General features: G+C 48.3%; 1 protein-coding gene across 1 annotated transcript in view; it reads right to left on the reverse strand.

Annotated features, from left to right (window-relative positions):
• The window catches only part of KMT2B (lysine methyltransferase 2B), a 140,752-nt gene that overhangs the window by 96,835 nt on the left and 29,559 nt on the right, over positions 1–14,358 (reverse strand). Inside the window, 10 exon segments of the mRNA XM_075328330.1 lie at positions 390–503; positions 595–712; positions 10,285–10,380; positions 10,642–10,788; positions 10,867–10,980; positions 11,923–11,997; positions 12,091–12,236; positions 13,645–13,896; positions 13,981–14,036; positions 14,122–14,350. Coding sequence (XP_075184445.1) covers positions 390–503; positions 595–712; positions 10,285–10,380; positions 10,642–10,788; positions 10,867–10,980; positions 11,923–11,997; positions 12,091–12,236; positions 13,645–13,896; positions 13,981–14,036; positions 14,122–14,350 — 1,347 coding nt within the window.

A 14,358-nucleotide genomic window follows, 5' to 3' on the forward strand; every position in this document is an offset into this window, starting at 1 on the left:
ATAATAATTGACCCACACTTTTATGTTGAAAATTTATTAAAATTTAACTGAGCAACAAAACTTGTTGGTTTGTAAGATTTATGCATCTGTTAATAAATCCTGCTCTTGTTTGAAGTTTGCAGGCTCTAACTTATTTGCATCTTATCAAACCTGCTAAATCTGCAGGGGGTTGAATACTACTTGTAGGCACTGTATATGTGTGTATATATATATTATATATACATACACATATACATACATATATACATATATATACATACATATACATACATATACACATATATATATACATACATATACATACATATACATACACATACACACACATACATACACACACACACAGACCAAGCCCTCCCCCCTGTCCCGGTACAGACGGCCGCACTCACCGGAGAGACCCTCACACTTGGAGTGCACCCATTTAACGCATTGCACGCACTGTATCATTTTGCTCTCGTAGTCATTTTCTTCGTAGCAGCGATTGCAGATTGGGCAGAAATTTCCTGCAGCAAGAAATCGAAGGCCATAAATTCACCGCCCGGGTCCAGACGCCGAGGATCGGATGGGGTCCGGGGGGGGGGGGGGGGGTCTCACCTTTATTGTACAGGCTGGAGCACTCTGTGCACAGGTTACCACCTTCTGATAGTTCCATGTCTGCGTTCACAGCAGGAGACGCCCCGCAGCTCTTACAGCGGATGCACGAGGAGCAGAGCTGCAAGCAAAGAAGACCATCACTGCCAAGTACTGTGCATCAGGGGGGACTAAGTATGGTAATGCCTGCAGGACACCACTAGAGGGAGCTACAACTGCACTGTATAAATATAAATCTGTATGTAGTGAGCTCCCTCTAGTGGTGGCTGTATAAATCTGTATGTAGTGAGCTCTCTCTAGTGGTGGCTGTATAAATCTGTATGTAGTGAGCTTCCTCTAGTGGTGGCTGTATAAATCTGTATGTAGTGAGCTCCCTCTAGTGGTGGCTGTATAAATCTGTATGTAGTGAGCTCCCTCTAGTGGTGACTGTATAAATCTGTATGTAGTGAGCTCCCTCTAGTGGTGGCTGTATAAATCTGTATGTAGTGAGCTCCCTCTAGTGGTGGCTGTATAAATCTATGTACTGATCTCCCTCTAGTGGTGGCTGTATAAATCTGTATGTAGTGAGCTCCCCCTAGTGGTGGCTGTATAAATCTGTATGTAGTAAGCTCCCTCTAGTGGTGGCTGTATAAATCTGTATGTAGTGAGCTCCCCCTAGTGGTGGCTGTATATATCTGTATGTAGTGAGCTCCCTCTAGTGGTGGCTGTATAAATCTGTATGTAGTGAGCTCCCTCTAGTGGTGGCTCTATAAATCTGTATGTAGTGAGCTCCCTCTAGTGGTGGCTCTATAAATCTGTATGTAGTGAGCTCCCTCTAGTGGTGGCTGTATAAATATGTATGTAGTGAGCTCCTCTAGTGATGGCTGTATAAATCTGTATGTAGTGAGCTCCCTCTAGTGGTGGCTGTATAAATCTGTATGTAGTGAGCTCCCTCTAGTGGAGGCTGTATAAATCTGTATGTAGTGAGCTCCCTCTAGTGGTGTCTGTATAAATCTGTATGTAGTGAGTTCCCTCCAGTGGTGACTGTATAAATCTGTATGTAGTGAGCTCCCTCTAGTGGTGACTGTATAAATCTGTATGTAGTGAGCTCCCTCTAGTGGTGGCTGTATAAATCTGTATGTAGTGAGCTCCCTCTAGTGCTGACTATATAAATCTGTATGTAGTGAGCTCCCTCTAGTGGTGGCTATATAAATCTGTATGTAGTGAGCTCCCTCTAGTGGTGACTGTATATATCTATGTAGTGAGCTCCCTCTAGTGGTGGCTGTATAAATCTGTATGTAGTGAGCTCCCTCTAGTGGTGGCTGTATAAATCTATATGTAGTGAGCTCCCTCTAGTGGTGGCTGTATAAATCTGTATGTAGTGAGCTCCCTCTAGTGGTGGCTGTATAAATCTGTATGTAGTGAGCTCCCTCTAGTGGTGGCTGTATAAATCTGTATGTAGTGAACTCCCTCTAGTGGTGACTGTATAAATCTATGTAGTGAGCTCCCTCTAGTGGTGTCTGTATAAATCTGTATGTAGTGAGCTCCCTCTAGTGGTGACTGTATAAATCTGTAAGCAGTGAGCTCCCTCTAGTGGTGACTGTATAAATCTGTATGAAGTGAGCTCCCTCTAGTGGTGGCTGTATAAATCTGTATGTAGTGATCTCCCTCTAGTGGTGGCTGTATAAATCTGTATGTAGCGAGCTCCCTCTAGTGGTGGCTGTATAAATCTGTATGTAGTGAGCTCCCTCTAGTGGTGGCTGTATAAATCTGTATGTAGTGAGCTCCCTCTAGTGGTGGCTGTATAAATCTGTATGTAGTGAGCTCCCTCTAGTGGTGACTGTATAAATCTGTAAGTAGTGAGCTCCCTCTAGTGGTGGCTATATAAATCTGTATGTAGTGAGCTCCCTCTAGTGGTGGCTATATAAATCTGTATGTAGTGAGCTCCCTCTAGTGGTGGCTGTATAAATCTGTATGTACTGAGCTTCCTCTAGTGGTGGCTGTATAAATCTGTATGTAGTAAGCTCCCTCTAGTGGTGACTGTATAAATCTGTATGTACTGAGCTTCCTCTAGTGGTGGCTGTATAAATCTGTATGTAGTGAGCTCCCTCTAGTGGTGGCTGTATAAATCTGTATGTAGTGAGCTCCCTCTAGTGGTGACTGTATAAATCTGTAAGTAGTGAGCTCCCTCTAGTGGTGACTGTATAAATCTGTATGTAGTGAGCTCCCTCTAGTGGTGGCTGTATAAATCTGTATGTAGTGAGCTCCCTCTAGTGGTGGCTGTATAAATCTGTATGTAGTGAGCTCCCTCTAGTGGGGACTGTATAAATCTGTATGTAGTGAACTCCCTCTAGTGGTGGCTGTATAAATCTGTATGTAGTGAGCTCCCTCTAGTAGTGGCTGTATAAATCAGTATGCAGTGAGCTCCCTCTAGTGGTGACTGTATAAATCTGTATGTAGTGAGCTCCCCCTAGTGGTGGATGTATAAATCTGTATGTAGTGAGCTCCCTCTAGTGGTGGCTGTATAATCTGTATGTAGTGAGCTCCCTCTAGTGGTGACTGTATAAATCTGTATGTAGTGAGCTCCCTCTAGTGGTGGCTGTATAAATCTGTATGTAGTGAGCTCCCCCTAGTGGTGGCTGTATAAATCTGTATGCAGTGAGCTCCCTCTAGTGGTGACTGTATAAATCTGTATGTAGTGAGCTCCCTCTAGTGGTGGCTGTATAAATATGTATGTAGTGAGCTCCCCCTAGTGGTGGCTGTATAAATCTGTATGCAGTGAGCTCCCTCTAGTGGTGACTGTATAAATCTGTATGTAGTGAGCTTCCTCTAGTGGTGGCTGTATAATCTGTATGTAGTGAGCTCCCCCTAGTGGTGGATGTATAAATCTGTATGTAGTGAGCTCCCTCTAGTGGTGGCTGTATAATCTGTATGTAGTGAGCTCCCTCTAGTGGTGACTGTATAAATCTGTATGTAGTGAGCTCCCTCTAGTGGTGGCTGTATAAATCTGTATGTAGTGAGTTCCCTCTAGTGGTGGATGTATATATCTGTATGTAGTGAGCTCCCTCTAGTGGTGGCTGTATAAATCTGTATGCAGTGAGCTCCCTCTAGTGGTGGCTGTATAAATCTGTATGCAGTGAGCTCCCTCTAGTGGTGGCTGTATAAATCTGTATGCAGTGAGCTCCCTCTAGTGGTGACTGTATAATCTGTATGCAGTGAGCTCCCTCTAGTGGTGGCTGTATAATCTGTATGTAGTGGGCTCCCTCTAGTGGTGACTGTATAAATCTGTATGTAGTGAGCTCCCTCTAGTGGTGGCTGTATATATCTGCATGTAGTGAGCTTCCTCTAGTGGTGGCTGTATAAATCTGTATGTAGTGAGCTCCCTCTAGTGGTGGCTGTATAAATCTGTATGTAGTGAGCTCCCTCTAGTGGTGGCTGTATAAATCTGTATGTAGTGAGCTCCCTCTAGTGGTGACTGTATAATCTGTATGTAGTGAGCTCCCTCTAGTGGTGGCTGTATAAATCTGTATGTAGTGAGCTCCCTCTAGTGGTGACTGTATAAATCTGTATGTAGTGAGCTCCCTCTAGTGGTGGCTGTATAAATCTGTATGTAGTGAGTTCCCCCTAGTGGTGACTGTATAAATCTGTATGTAGTGCGCTCCCTCTAGTGGTGGCTGTATAAATCTGTATGTAGTGAGCTCCCTCTAGTGGTGGCTGTATAAATCTGTATGTACTGAGCTTCCTCTAGTGGTGGCTGTATAAATCTGTATGTAGTAAGCTCCCTCTAGTGGTGACTGTATAAATCTGTATGTACTGAGCTTCCTCTAGTGGTGGCTGTATAAATCTGTATGTAGTGAGCTCCCTCTAGTGGTGGCTGTATAAATCTGTATGTAGTGAGCTCCCTCTAGTGGTGACTGTATAAATCTGTAAGTAGTGAGCTCCCTCTAGTGGTGACTGTATAAATCTGTATGTAGTGAGCTCCCTCTAGTGGTGGCTGTATAAATCTGTATGTAGTGAGCTCCCTCTAGTGGTGGCTGTATAAATCTGTATGTAGTGAGCTCCCTCTAGTGGGGACTGTATAAATCTGTATGTAGTGAACTCCCTCTAGTGGTGGCTGTATAAATCTGTATGTAGTGAGCTCCCTCTAGTAGTGGCTGTATAAATCAGTATGCAGTGAGCTCCCTCTAGTGGTGACTGTATAAATCTGTATGTAGTGAGCTCCCCCTAGTGGTGGATGTATAAATCTGTATGTAGTGAGCTCCCTCTAGTGGTGGCTGTATAATCTGTATGTAGTGAGCTCCCTCTAGTGGTGACTGTATAAATCTGTATGTAGTGAGCTCCCTCTAGTGGTGGCTGTATAAATCTGTATGTAGTGAGCTCCCTCTAGTGGGGACTGTATAAATCTGTATGTAGTGAGCTCCCTCTAGTGGTGACTGTAAAAATCTGTATGTAGTGAGCTCCCTCTAGTGGTGACTGTATAAATCTGTATGTAGTGAGCTCCCTCTAGTGGTGTCTGTATAAATCTGTATGTACTGAGCTCCCTCTAGTGGTGGCTGTATAAATCTGTATGTAGTGAGCTCCCTCTAGTGGTGGCTGTATAAATCTGTATGTAGTGAGCTCCCTCTAGTGGTGGCTGTATAAATCTGTATGTACTGAGCTCCCTCTAGTGGTGGCTGTATAAATCTGTATGTAGTGAGCTCCCTCTAGTGGTGGCTGTATAAATCTGTATGTAGTGAGCTCCCCCTAGTGGTGGCTGTATACATCTGTATGTAGTGAGCGCCCTCTAGTGGTGGCTGTATAAATCTGTATGTAGTGAGCTCCCTCTAGTGGTGGCTGTATATATATCTGTATGTAGTGAGCTCCCTCTAGTGGTGGCTGTATAAATCTGTATGTAGTGAGCTCCCTCTAGTGGTGGCTGTATAAATCTGTATGTAGTGAGCTCCCTCTAGTGGTGACTGTATAATCTGTATGTAGTGAGCTCCCCCTAGTGGTGGCTGTATAAATCTGTATGCAGTGAGCTCCCTCTAGTGGTGACTGTATAAATCTGTATGTAGTGAGCTTCCTCTAGTGGTGGCTGTATAAATCTGTATGTAGTGAGCTCCCTCTAGTGGTGGCTGTATAAATCTGTATGTAGTGAGCTTCCTCTAGTGGTGGCTGTATAAATCTGTATGTAGTGAGCTCCCTCTAGTGGTGGCTGTATAAATCTGTATGTAGTGAGCTCCCCCTAGTGGTGGCTGTATACATCTGTATGTAGTGAGCGCCCTCTAGTGGTGGCTGTATAAATCTGTATGTAGTGAGCTCCCTCTAGTGGTGGCTGTATATATATCTGTATGTAGTGAGCTCCCTCTAGTGGTGGCTGTATAAATCTGTATGTAGTGAGCTCCCTCTAGTGGTGGCTGTATAAATCTGTATGTAGTGAGCTCCCTCTAGTGGTGACTGTATAATCTGTATGTAGTGAGCTCCCCCTAGTGGTGGCTGTATAAATCTGTATGCAGTGAGCTCCCTCTAGTGGTGACTGTATAAATCTGTATGTAGTGAGCTCCCTCTAGTGGTGACTGTATAAATCTGTATGTAGTGAGCTCCCTCTAGTGGTGGCTGTATAAATCTGTATGTAGTGAGCTCCCTCTAGTGGTGACTGTATAATCTGTATGTAGTGAGCTCCCTCTAGTGGTGGCTGTATAAATCTGTATGTAGTGAGCTCCCTCTAGTGGTGACTGTATAAATCTGTATGTAGTGAGCTCCCTCTAGTGGGGTCTGTATAAATCTGTATGTAGTGAGTTCCCTCTAGTGGTGACTGTATAAATCTGTATGTAGTGATCTCCCTCTAGTGGGGTCTGTATAAATCTGTATGTAGTGAGCTCCCTCTAGTGGTGACTGTATAAATCTGTATGTAGTGAGCTCCCTCTAGTGGTGACTGTATAATCTGTATGTAATGAGCTCCCTCTAGTGGTGGCTGTATAAATCTGTATGTAGTGAGCTCCCTCTAGTGGTGGATGTATAAATCTGTATGTAGTGAGCTCCCTCTAGTGGTGGCTGTATAATCTGTATGTAGTGAGCTCCCTCTAGTGGTGACTGTATAAATCTGTATGTAGTGAGCTCCCTCTAGTGGTGGCTGTATAAATCTGTATGTAGTGATCTCCCTCTAGTGGTGACTGTATAATCTGTATGCAGTGAGCTCCCTCTAGTGGTGGCTGTATAATCTTTATGTAGTGAGCTCCCTCTAGTGCTGGCTGTATAATCTGTATGTAGTGAGCTCCCTCTAGTGGTGACTGTATAAATCTGTATGTAGTGAGCTCCCTCTAGTGGTGGCTGTATATATCTGCATGTAGTGAGCTTCCTCTAGTGGTGGCAGTATAAATCTGTATGTAGTGAGCTCCCTCTAGTGGTGGCTGTATAAATCTGTATGTAGTGAGCTCCCTCTAGTGGGGACTGTATAAATCTGTATGTAGTGAGCTCCCTCTAGTGGTGACTGTAAAAATCTGTATGTAGTGAGCTCCCTCTAGTGGTGACTGTATAAATTTGTATGTAGTGAGCTCCCTCTAGTGGTGTCTGTATAAATCTGTATGTACTGAGCTCCCTCTAGTGGTGACTGTATAAATCTGTATGTAGTGAGCTCCCTTCTAGTGGTGGCTGTATAAATCTGTATGTAGTGAGCTCCCTCTAGTGGTGGCTGTATAAATCTGTATGTACTGAGCTCCCATTAGTGGTGACTGTATAAATCTGTATGTAGTGAGCTCCTCCTAGTGGTGGCTGTATACATCTGTATGTAGTGAGCTCCCTCTAGTGGTGGCTGTATAAATCTGTATGTAGTGAGTTCCCTCTAGTGGTGGCTGTAAATCTGTATGTAGTGAGCTCCCTCTAGTGGTGACTGTATAAATCTGTATGTAGTGAGCTCCCTCTAGTGGTGACTGTATAAATCTGTATGTAGTGATCTCCCTCTAGTGGGGTCTGTATAAATCTGTATGTAGTGAGTTCCCTCTAGTGGTGACTGTATAAATCTGTATGTAGTGAGCTCCCTCTAGTGGTGGCTGTATAAATCTGTATGTAGTGAGCTCCCTCTAGTGGTGGCTGTATAAATCTTTATGTAGTGATCTCCCTCTAGTGGTGGCTGTATAAATCTGTATGTAGTGAGCTCCCTCTAGTGGTGGATGTATAAATCTGTATGTATTGAGCTCCCTCTAGTGGTGGCTGTATAAATCTGTATGTAGTGAGTTCCCTCTAGTGATGGCTGTATAAATCTGTATGTAGTGAGCTCCCTCTAGTGGTGACTGTATAAATCTGTATGTAGTGATCTCCCTCTAGTGGTGGCTGTATAAATCTGTATGTAGTGTGCTCCCTCTAGTGGTGACTGTATAAATCTGTATGTAGTGAGTTCCCTCTAGTGGTGACTGTATAAATCTGTATGTAGTGAGCTCCCTCTAGTGGGGGCTGTATAAATCTGTATGTAGTGAGCTCCCTCTAGTGGTGGCTGTATAAATCTGTATGTAGTGATCTCCCTCTAGTGGTGTCTGTATAAATCTGTATGTAGTGAGCTCCCTCTAGTGGTGACTGTATAAATCTGTATGTAGTGAGCTCCCTCTAGTGGTGACTGTGTAAATCTGTATGTAGTGAGCTCCCTCTAGTGGTGGCTGTATAAATCTGTATGTAGTGAGCTCCCTCTAGTGGTGGCTGTATAAATCTGTATGTAGTGAGCTCCCTCTAGTGGTGACTGTATAAATCTGTATGTAGTGAGCTCCCTCTAGTGGGGACTGTATAAATCTGTATGTAGTGAGCTCCCTCTAGTGGTGGCTGTATAAATCTGTATGTAGTGAGCTCCCTCTAGTGGGGACTGTATAAATCTGTATGTAGTGAGCTCCCTCTAGTGGTGGCTGTATAAATCTGTATGTAGTGAGTTCCCCCTAGTGGGGACTGTATAAATCTGTATGTAGTGAGCTCCCTCTAGTGGTGGCTGTATAAATCTGTATGTAGTGAGTTCCCCCTAGTGGTGACTGTATAAATCTGTATGTAGTGAGCTCCCTCTAGTGGAGGCTGTATAAATCTGTATGTAGTGAGCTCCCCCTAGTGGTGGCTGTATAAATCTGTATGTAGTGAGCTCCCTCTAGTGGAGGCTGTATAAATCTGTATGTAGTGATCTCCCCCTAGTGGGGACTGTATAAATCTGTATGTAGTGAGCTCCTCTAGTGATGGCTGTATAAATCTGTATGTAGTGAGCTCCCTCTAGTGGTGGCTGTATAAATCTGTATGTAGTGAGTTCCCCCTAGTGGTGACTGTATAAATCTGTATGTAGTGAGCTCCCTCTAGTGGTGGCTGTATATATCTGTATGTAGTGAGCTCCCTCTAATGGTGACTGTATAAATCTGTATGTAGTGAGCTCCCCCTAGTGGTGGCTGTATAAATCTGTATGTAGTGAGCTCCCTCTAGTGGTGACTGTATTCTGTATGTAGTGAGCTCCCTCTAGTGGTGGATGTATAACTCTGTATGTAGTGAGCTCCCTCTAGTGGTGGCTGTATAAATCTGTATGTAGTGAGCTCCCCCTAGTGGTGGCTGTATAAATCTGTATGTAGTGAGCTCCCTCTAGTGGTGACTGTATTCTGTATGTAGTGAGCTCCCTCTAGTGGTGGATGTATAACTCTGTATGTAGTGAGCTCCCTCTAGTGGTGGCTGTATAAATCTGTATGTAGTGAGCTCCCTCTAGTGGTGGCTGTATAAATCTGTATGTAGTGAGCTCCCTCTAGTGGTGGCTGTATATATCTGTATGTAGTGAGCTCCCTCTAGTGGTGGCTGTATAAATCTGTATATAGTGAGCTCCCTCTAGTGGTGGCTGTATAAATCTGTATGTAGTGAGCTCCCTCTAATGGTGGCTGTATAAATCTGTATGTAGTGAGCTACCTCTAGTGGTAGCTGTATAAATCTGTATGTAGTGAGCTCCCTCTAGTGGTGGCTGTATAAATCTGTATGTAGTGAGTTCCCCCTAGTGGTGACTGTATAAATCTGTATGTAGTGAGCTCCCTCTAGTGGTGATTGTATAAATCTGTATGTAGTGAGCTCCCCCTAGTGGTGGCTGTATAAATCTGTATATAGTGAGCTCCCTCTAGTGGTGACTGTATTCTGTATGTAGTGAGCTCCCTCTAGTGGTGGCTGTATAAATCTGTATGTAGTGAGCTCCCTCTAGTGGCGACTGTATAAATCTGTATGTAGTGAGCTCCCTCTAGTGGTGGCTGTATAAATCTGTATGTAGTGAGCTCCCCCTAGTGGTGGCTGTATAAATCTGTATGTAGTGAGCTCCCTCTAGTGGTGGCTGTATAAATCTGTATGTAGTGAGCTCCCTCTAGTGGTGGCTGTATAAATCTGTATGTAGTGAGCTCCCTCTAGTGGTGGCTGTATAAATCTGTAAGTAGTGAGCTCCCTCTAGTGGTGACTGTATAAATCTGTATGTAGTGAGCTCCCCCTAGTGGTGACTGTATAAATCTGTATGTAGTGAGTTCCCTCTAGTGGTGGCTGTATAAATCTGTATGTAGTGAGCTCCCTCTTGTGGTGACTGTATAAATCTGTATGTAGTGAGCTCCCTCTAGTGGTGGCTGTATAAATCTGTATGTAGTGAGCTTCCTCTAGTGGTGGCTGTATAAATCTGTATGTAGTGAGCTCCCTCTAGTGGTGGCTGCAGGTAGACACATTATCAGTAACCCTATGTGTATGAAGGTGATTGGGACTTACCCATCTTTTCCTGCTGCGCGGTTGGTTGACAGGGTATTTTGGACCCAGACAGTTAATGTGGTAATTTGTCTGACAGAGTTCACACTCCAGTAAAGGCTGAGAAAATAAAGAGAAAAACAATGAAGAATTGCTCCGGATGACTCACACGACGGCGCAGGGAACACGCATCGCTCACACGACGGCGCAGGGAACACGCATCGCTCACACGACGGCGCAGGGGACACGCATCGCTCACACGACGGCGCAGGGGACACGCATCGCTCACACGACGGCGCAGAGGGACACGTATCGCTCACACGACGGCGCAGGGGACACGTATCGCTCACACGATGGCGCAGGGGGACACGTATCGCTCACCTTTTTGGCCTTCCCCTTGCGTCCGCACACGTTGCAGAACTTGCATCGTTGGCAGCACCAGCCGTCCTCCTGCTCGGGTAGAGGCCGCTCGGACTCCTCCAGGCAGAATGTGTGGAAAGGTTCACAGCACACCTGACAGTACAAGAACTGCGGAGAAGGGGGAGTCAGGGGCGGGGGACGCAAGACCAAACCATGGGCTCATCTGTGAGGTGGCGGGCGCCGTACCTGGTGATGCCCGCGGCTGGCACATAGCAGGCACACGTGGGTCGGAGTTATGGGTACAGAGGTCAGGATGCTGAGGCCCCCCATCAGCCACACGTTCTGCAAGTCACAGTCCTCCTGAAAGACAAGAGCGGTGACAATCAGCCCCATACTGAGGAGTGGGATCATTAGGGGGGAAGGGAGCCCCATCCGGAACAGTGTCCCCATTGGGGGGGGAAGGGTGTCCATACAGAGGAGTGTGCTGATCAGGGGGGTAAAGGGCGAACATACAGAGGAGTGTGCTGATCAGGGGGGGTAAAGGGCGAACATACAGAGGAGTGTGCTGATCAGGGGGGTAAAAGGCGAACATACAGAGGAGTGTGCTGATCAGGGGGGTAAAAGGCGAACATACAGAGGAGTGTGCTAATCAGGGGGGTAAAGGGTGAACATACAGAGGAGTGTGCTGATCAGGGGGGTAAAGGGCAAACATACAGAGGAGTGTGCTGATCAGCGAGGGTAAAGGGTGAACATACAGAGGAGTGTGCTGATCAGGGGGGTAAAGGGTGAACATACAGAGGAGTGTGCTGATCAGGGGGGTAAAGGGCGAACATACAGAGGAGTGTGCTGATCAGGGGGGTAAAGGGTGAACATACAGAGGAGTGTGCTGATCAGGGGGGTAAAGGGCGAACATACAGAGGAGTGTGCTGATCAGGGGGTAAAGGGCGAACATACAGAGGAGTGTGCTGATCAGGGGGGTAAAGGGTGAACATAGAGGAGTGTGCTGATCAGGGGGGTAAAGGGCGAACATACAGAGGAGTGTGCTGATCAGGGGGTAAAGGGCGAACATACAGAGGAGTGTGCTGATCAGGGGGTAAAGGGCGAACATACAGAGGAGTGTGCTGATCAGGGGGTAAAGGGCGAACATACAGAGGAGTGTGCTGATCAGGGAGGGTAAAGGGTGAACATACAGAGGAGTGTGCTGATCAGGGGGGTAAAGGGCGAACATACAGAGGAGTGTGCTGATCGGGGGGGGGGGGGCAGTGGAGGGTCTGACCATGGGTCTATTGGTGGGGGCCGCACCTTGAAGTCCACGCGCAGGCGGTGCGTTCCATCAGAAGACTTGATCTTCGTTGATGAACCGTTCAGCATAGAGTCCTGGAAGGAACAAACAGAAGATGGTAAAAGGGTCGGGCCTGCAGCGGGCGCAGGAATGGCTGCGGTGTGCGCGGGCGTCTGCGCAGCACTCACCGGCTCCGGCCCGGACCTGGCTCGGAGGATCAGGGGCTGCTGCGGGGTTCTGCGGGGTTTACTCTGCTCCTCCGAGTCCTGGGGAAGCAAATCTGTGACATGAGAAGAAACAGATTTTTTTCCCCTAGAAATCACGTTGTTACTCTCTATTTGTGGGGGACAAACAAAGCAAATTAGCAGCAGACACTCGCTAACACGTCAGAGGCGCTACACAATACCCCGGCCGAGCCCACCGCCGCCCCCCGCCTTACAGGGGCGCTCCAGCGGCAGGGCCTGGGGGAGGTGATCAGGGCTGACAGATGGAGGGCCATTTAAAAAAAACTTGCTCCAACTTTCTAAAATACTTGTACTGACTCGCGGCAGGGGAAGGGGCCCCAAATTCTTTAAGCGTGCGCCCCTTTAAAAAACTGTGGCAAGTTCAGATTATAGTAAATCGATTGTTTTATCACTAAGGGGCTGGAGGGGGGACGGGACCAAACAAAATATGGTGCCACAGCTTTTCTTCCCCCTTTGCTGCATCAGTTTCTCAATTTCTAGGGTCCGACCTGTGCAGGGAGGGAACGGGGGTGGGGGGGTCCAACCTGTGCAGGGAGGGAACGGGGGTGGGGGGGGGGGGGTCGGGTCCAACCAGTGCAGGGAGGGTACGGGGTGGGGGGGGGGGGGGTCCAACCAGTGCAGGGAGGGAACGGGGGTGGGGGGGTCCAACCAGTGCAGGGAGGGAACGGGGGTGGGGGGGCCCAACCTGTGCAGGGAGGGAACGGGGGTGGGGAATTTGATTGGTCCGACCTGTACAGTGAGGGAACAGCAAGGGGGGGGGGTTAAATGGTCCGACCTGTACAAGGAGAGAACAGCGGGGAGGGGAGGGTCCAACCTGTGCAGAAAGGGAAAGGGGGTGAGGGGTGTGGGGGTCCAACCGACAAGGAGAGAGCAGGGGGGGGTCCAACCTGTACAGGGAGGGAACAGCAAGGGGGGGGCGGGATGGGTTTCGAATGGTCCAACCTGTACAGGGAAGGATCGAGGGGGATGGGTGTGGGGGTCCTACCTGTACAGGAAGGGAAAGGGGGTGGGGGGGGGGGGGGTGAGGGGTATGGTGTAAAACCTGTACAGGGAGGGAACAGCAAGGGGGTGGAGGGGGGTTGGAATGGTCCAATCTGTACAGGGAACGGCAGGGAGGGTAGGGTCAGACCTATACAGGGAGGAAACCGGGGAGGGAACAGGGGGTGGGGGGATCCGACCTGTACATGGAGGGAACAGCGGGGGCGGCTGTGCTCTGGATGGTGTCACCTGCACTGATACATTGTAACCGTTGCATCCAGGAATGCAGATCTCTCCTGTTTGTTACAATGTATCAGTGAAGGATTGAGGCCACAGAGGATTGCGCAGACCCCTCAGCATTGTTTCCATCCTCTGACAGCAAGCAGAGATCTTGATGAGGAAATCCCACCGCAGTATTTTAGGAAGTTGTCCGTGGCCCCGGGAGGCGCGTGGTGGGCTCGACCGTGGTCACTAGGCGCAGACCGCTGGTGGTGATGAGCGGGAGGCGCTGGCTCTTACCAGACTCCCGTCTCTGCTTGCGGCGGGGGACGCTGGGGCTCGGAGCAAAGTCTGAGTCTTCGGAGTCGGGGAAGAGGTCGTAGCAGGGGCGCTGCTTGACGCAGCGGCGGGTGGATTTGCGCTGGGTGGTCTGCGCGCTCTCCACGCGGTCGGAGGCTTCGGTGTCTTCGTTGCGGACGGTGTCGGTGTAGTAGTCCTCGGATTCGGAGGCGCTGTCGCGGGTCGGCGGGAGGTGTCTGATCACTTTCCGTCCTGTAGGGGGAGTCATCGTACATCAACTTATAACGGCACCCCCCACCCCTCCCCCCCAGAGCTGCTCGTCTCCCCGGTGCCCACCTTTGTGTGCCAGTCTCTCCTGCCGGCGGGCTTCGATCACGTCGCATCGCTTGTACCTACGAGAGACAGGAGAGTGCGGAGATGAGAAGCCGGCGGTGAGGAGGTCCGCGGCGTCCGGCGCAGTCTCTGCGGAGGACTCACACGCAGCACTGCTTCTTGGTGTTGGGGCCTCCGAACTTGGTCTTGTCCAGGCAGTTGATGCAGGTGCCGCAGTCGTCCGTCACAGAACATCCTTTGCATTCGCCGCAGCGGGTCATGCGGATTTTGGCCCTAGACAGGGCTTTGGGTTTGCGCGGCGGCGGCTGCTGCTGCTTCGCGGGCTTGGATTTTGCGGGGCTGATGGTATCCGGTTCAGAGGTGGAGGAGTCGTCTGTAACG

This window comes from Anomaloglossus baeobatrachus, chromosome 11 (genome assembly GCF_048569485.1).
Source record: "Anomaloglossus baeobatrachus isolate aAnoBae1 chromosome 11, aAnoBae1.hap1, whole genome shotgun sequence".
Classification (NCBI taxonomy): Eukaryota; Metazoa; Chordata; class Amphibia; order Anura; family Aromobatidae; genus Anomaloglossus; species Anomaloglossus baeobatrachus.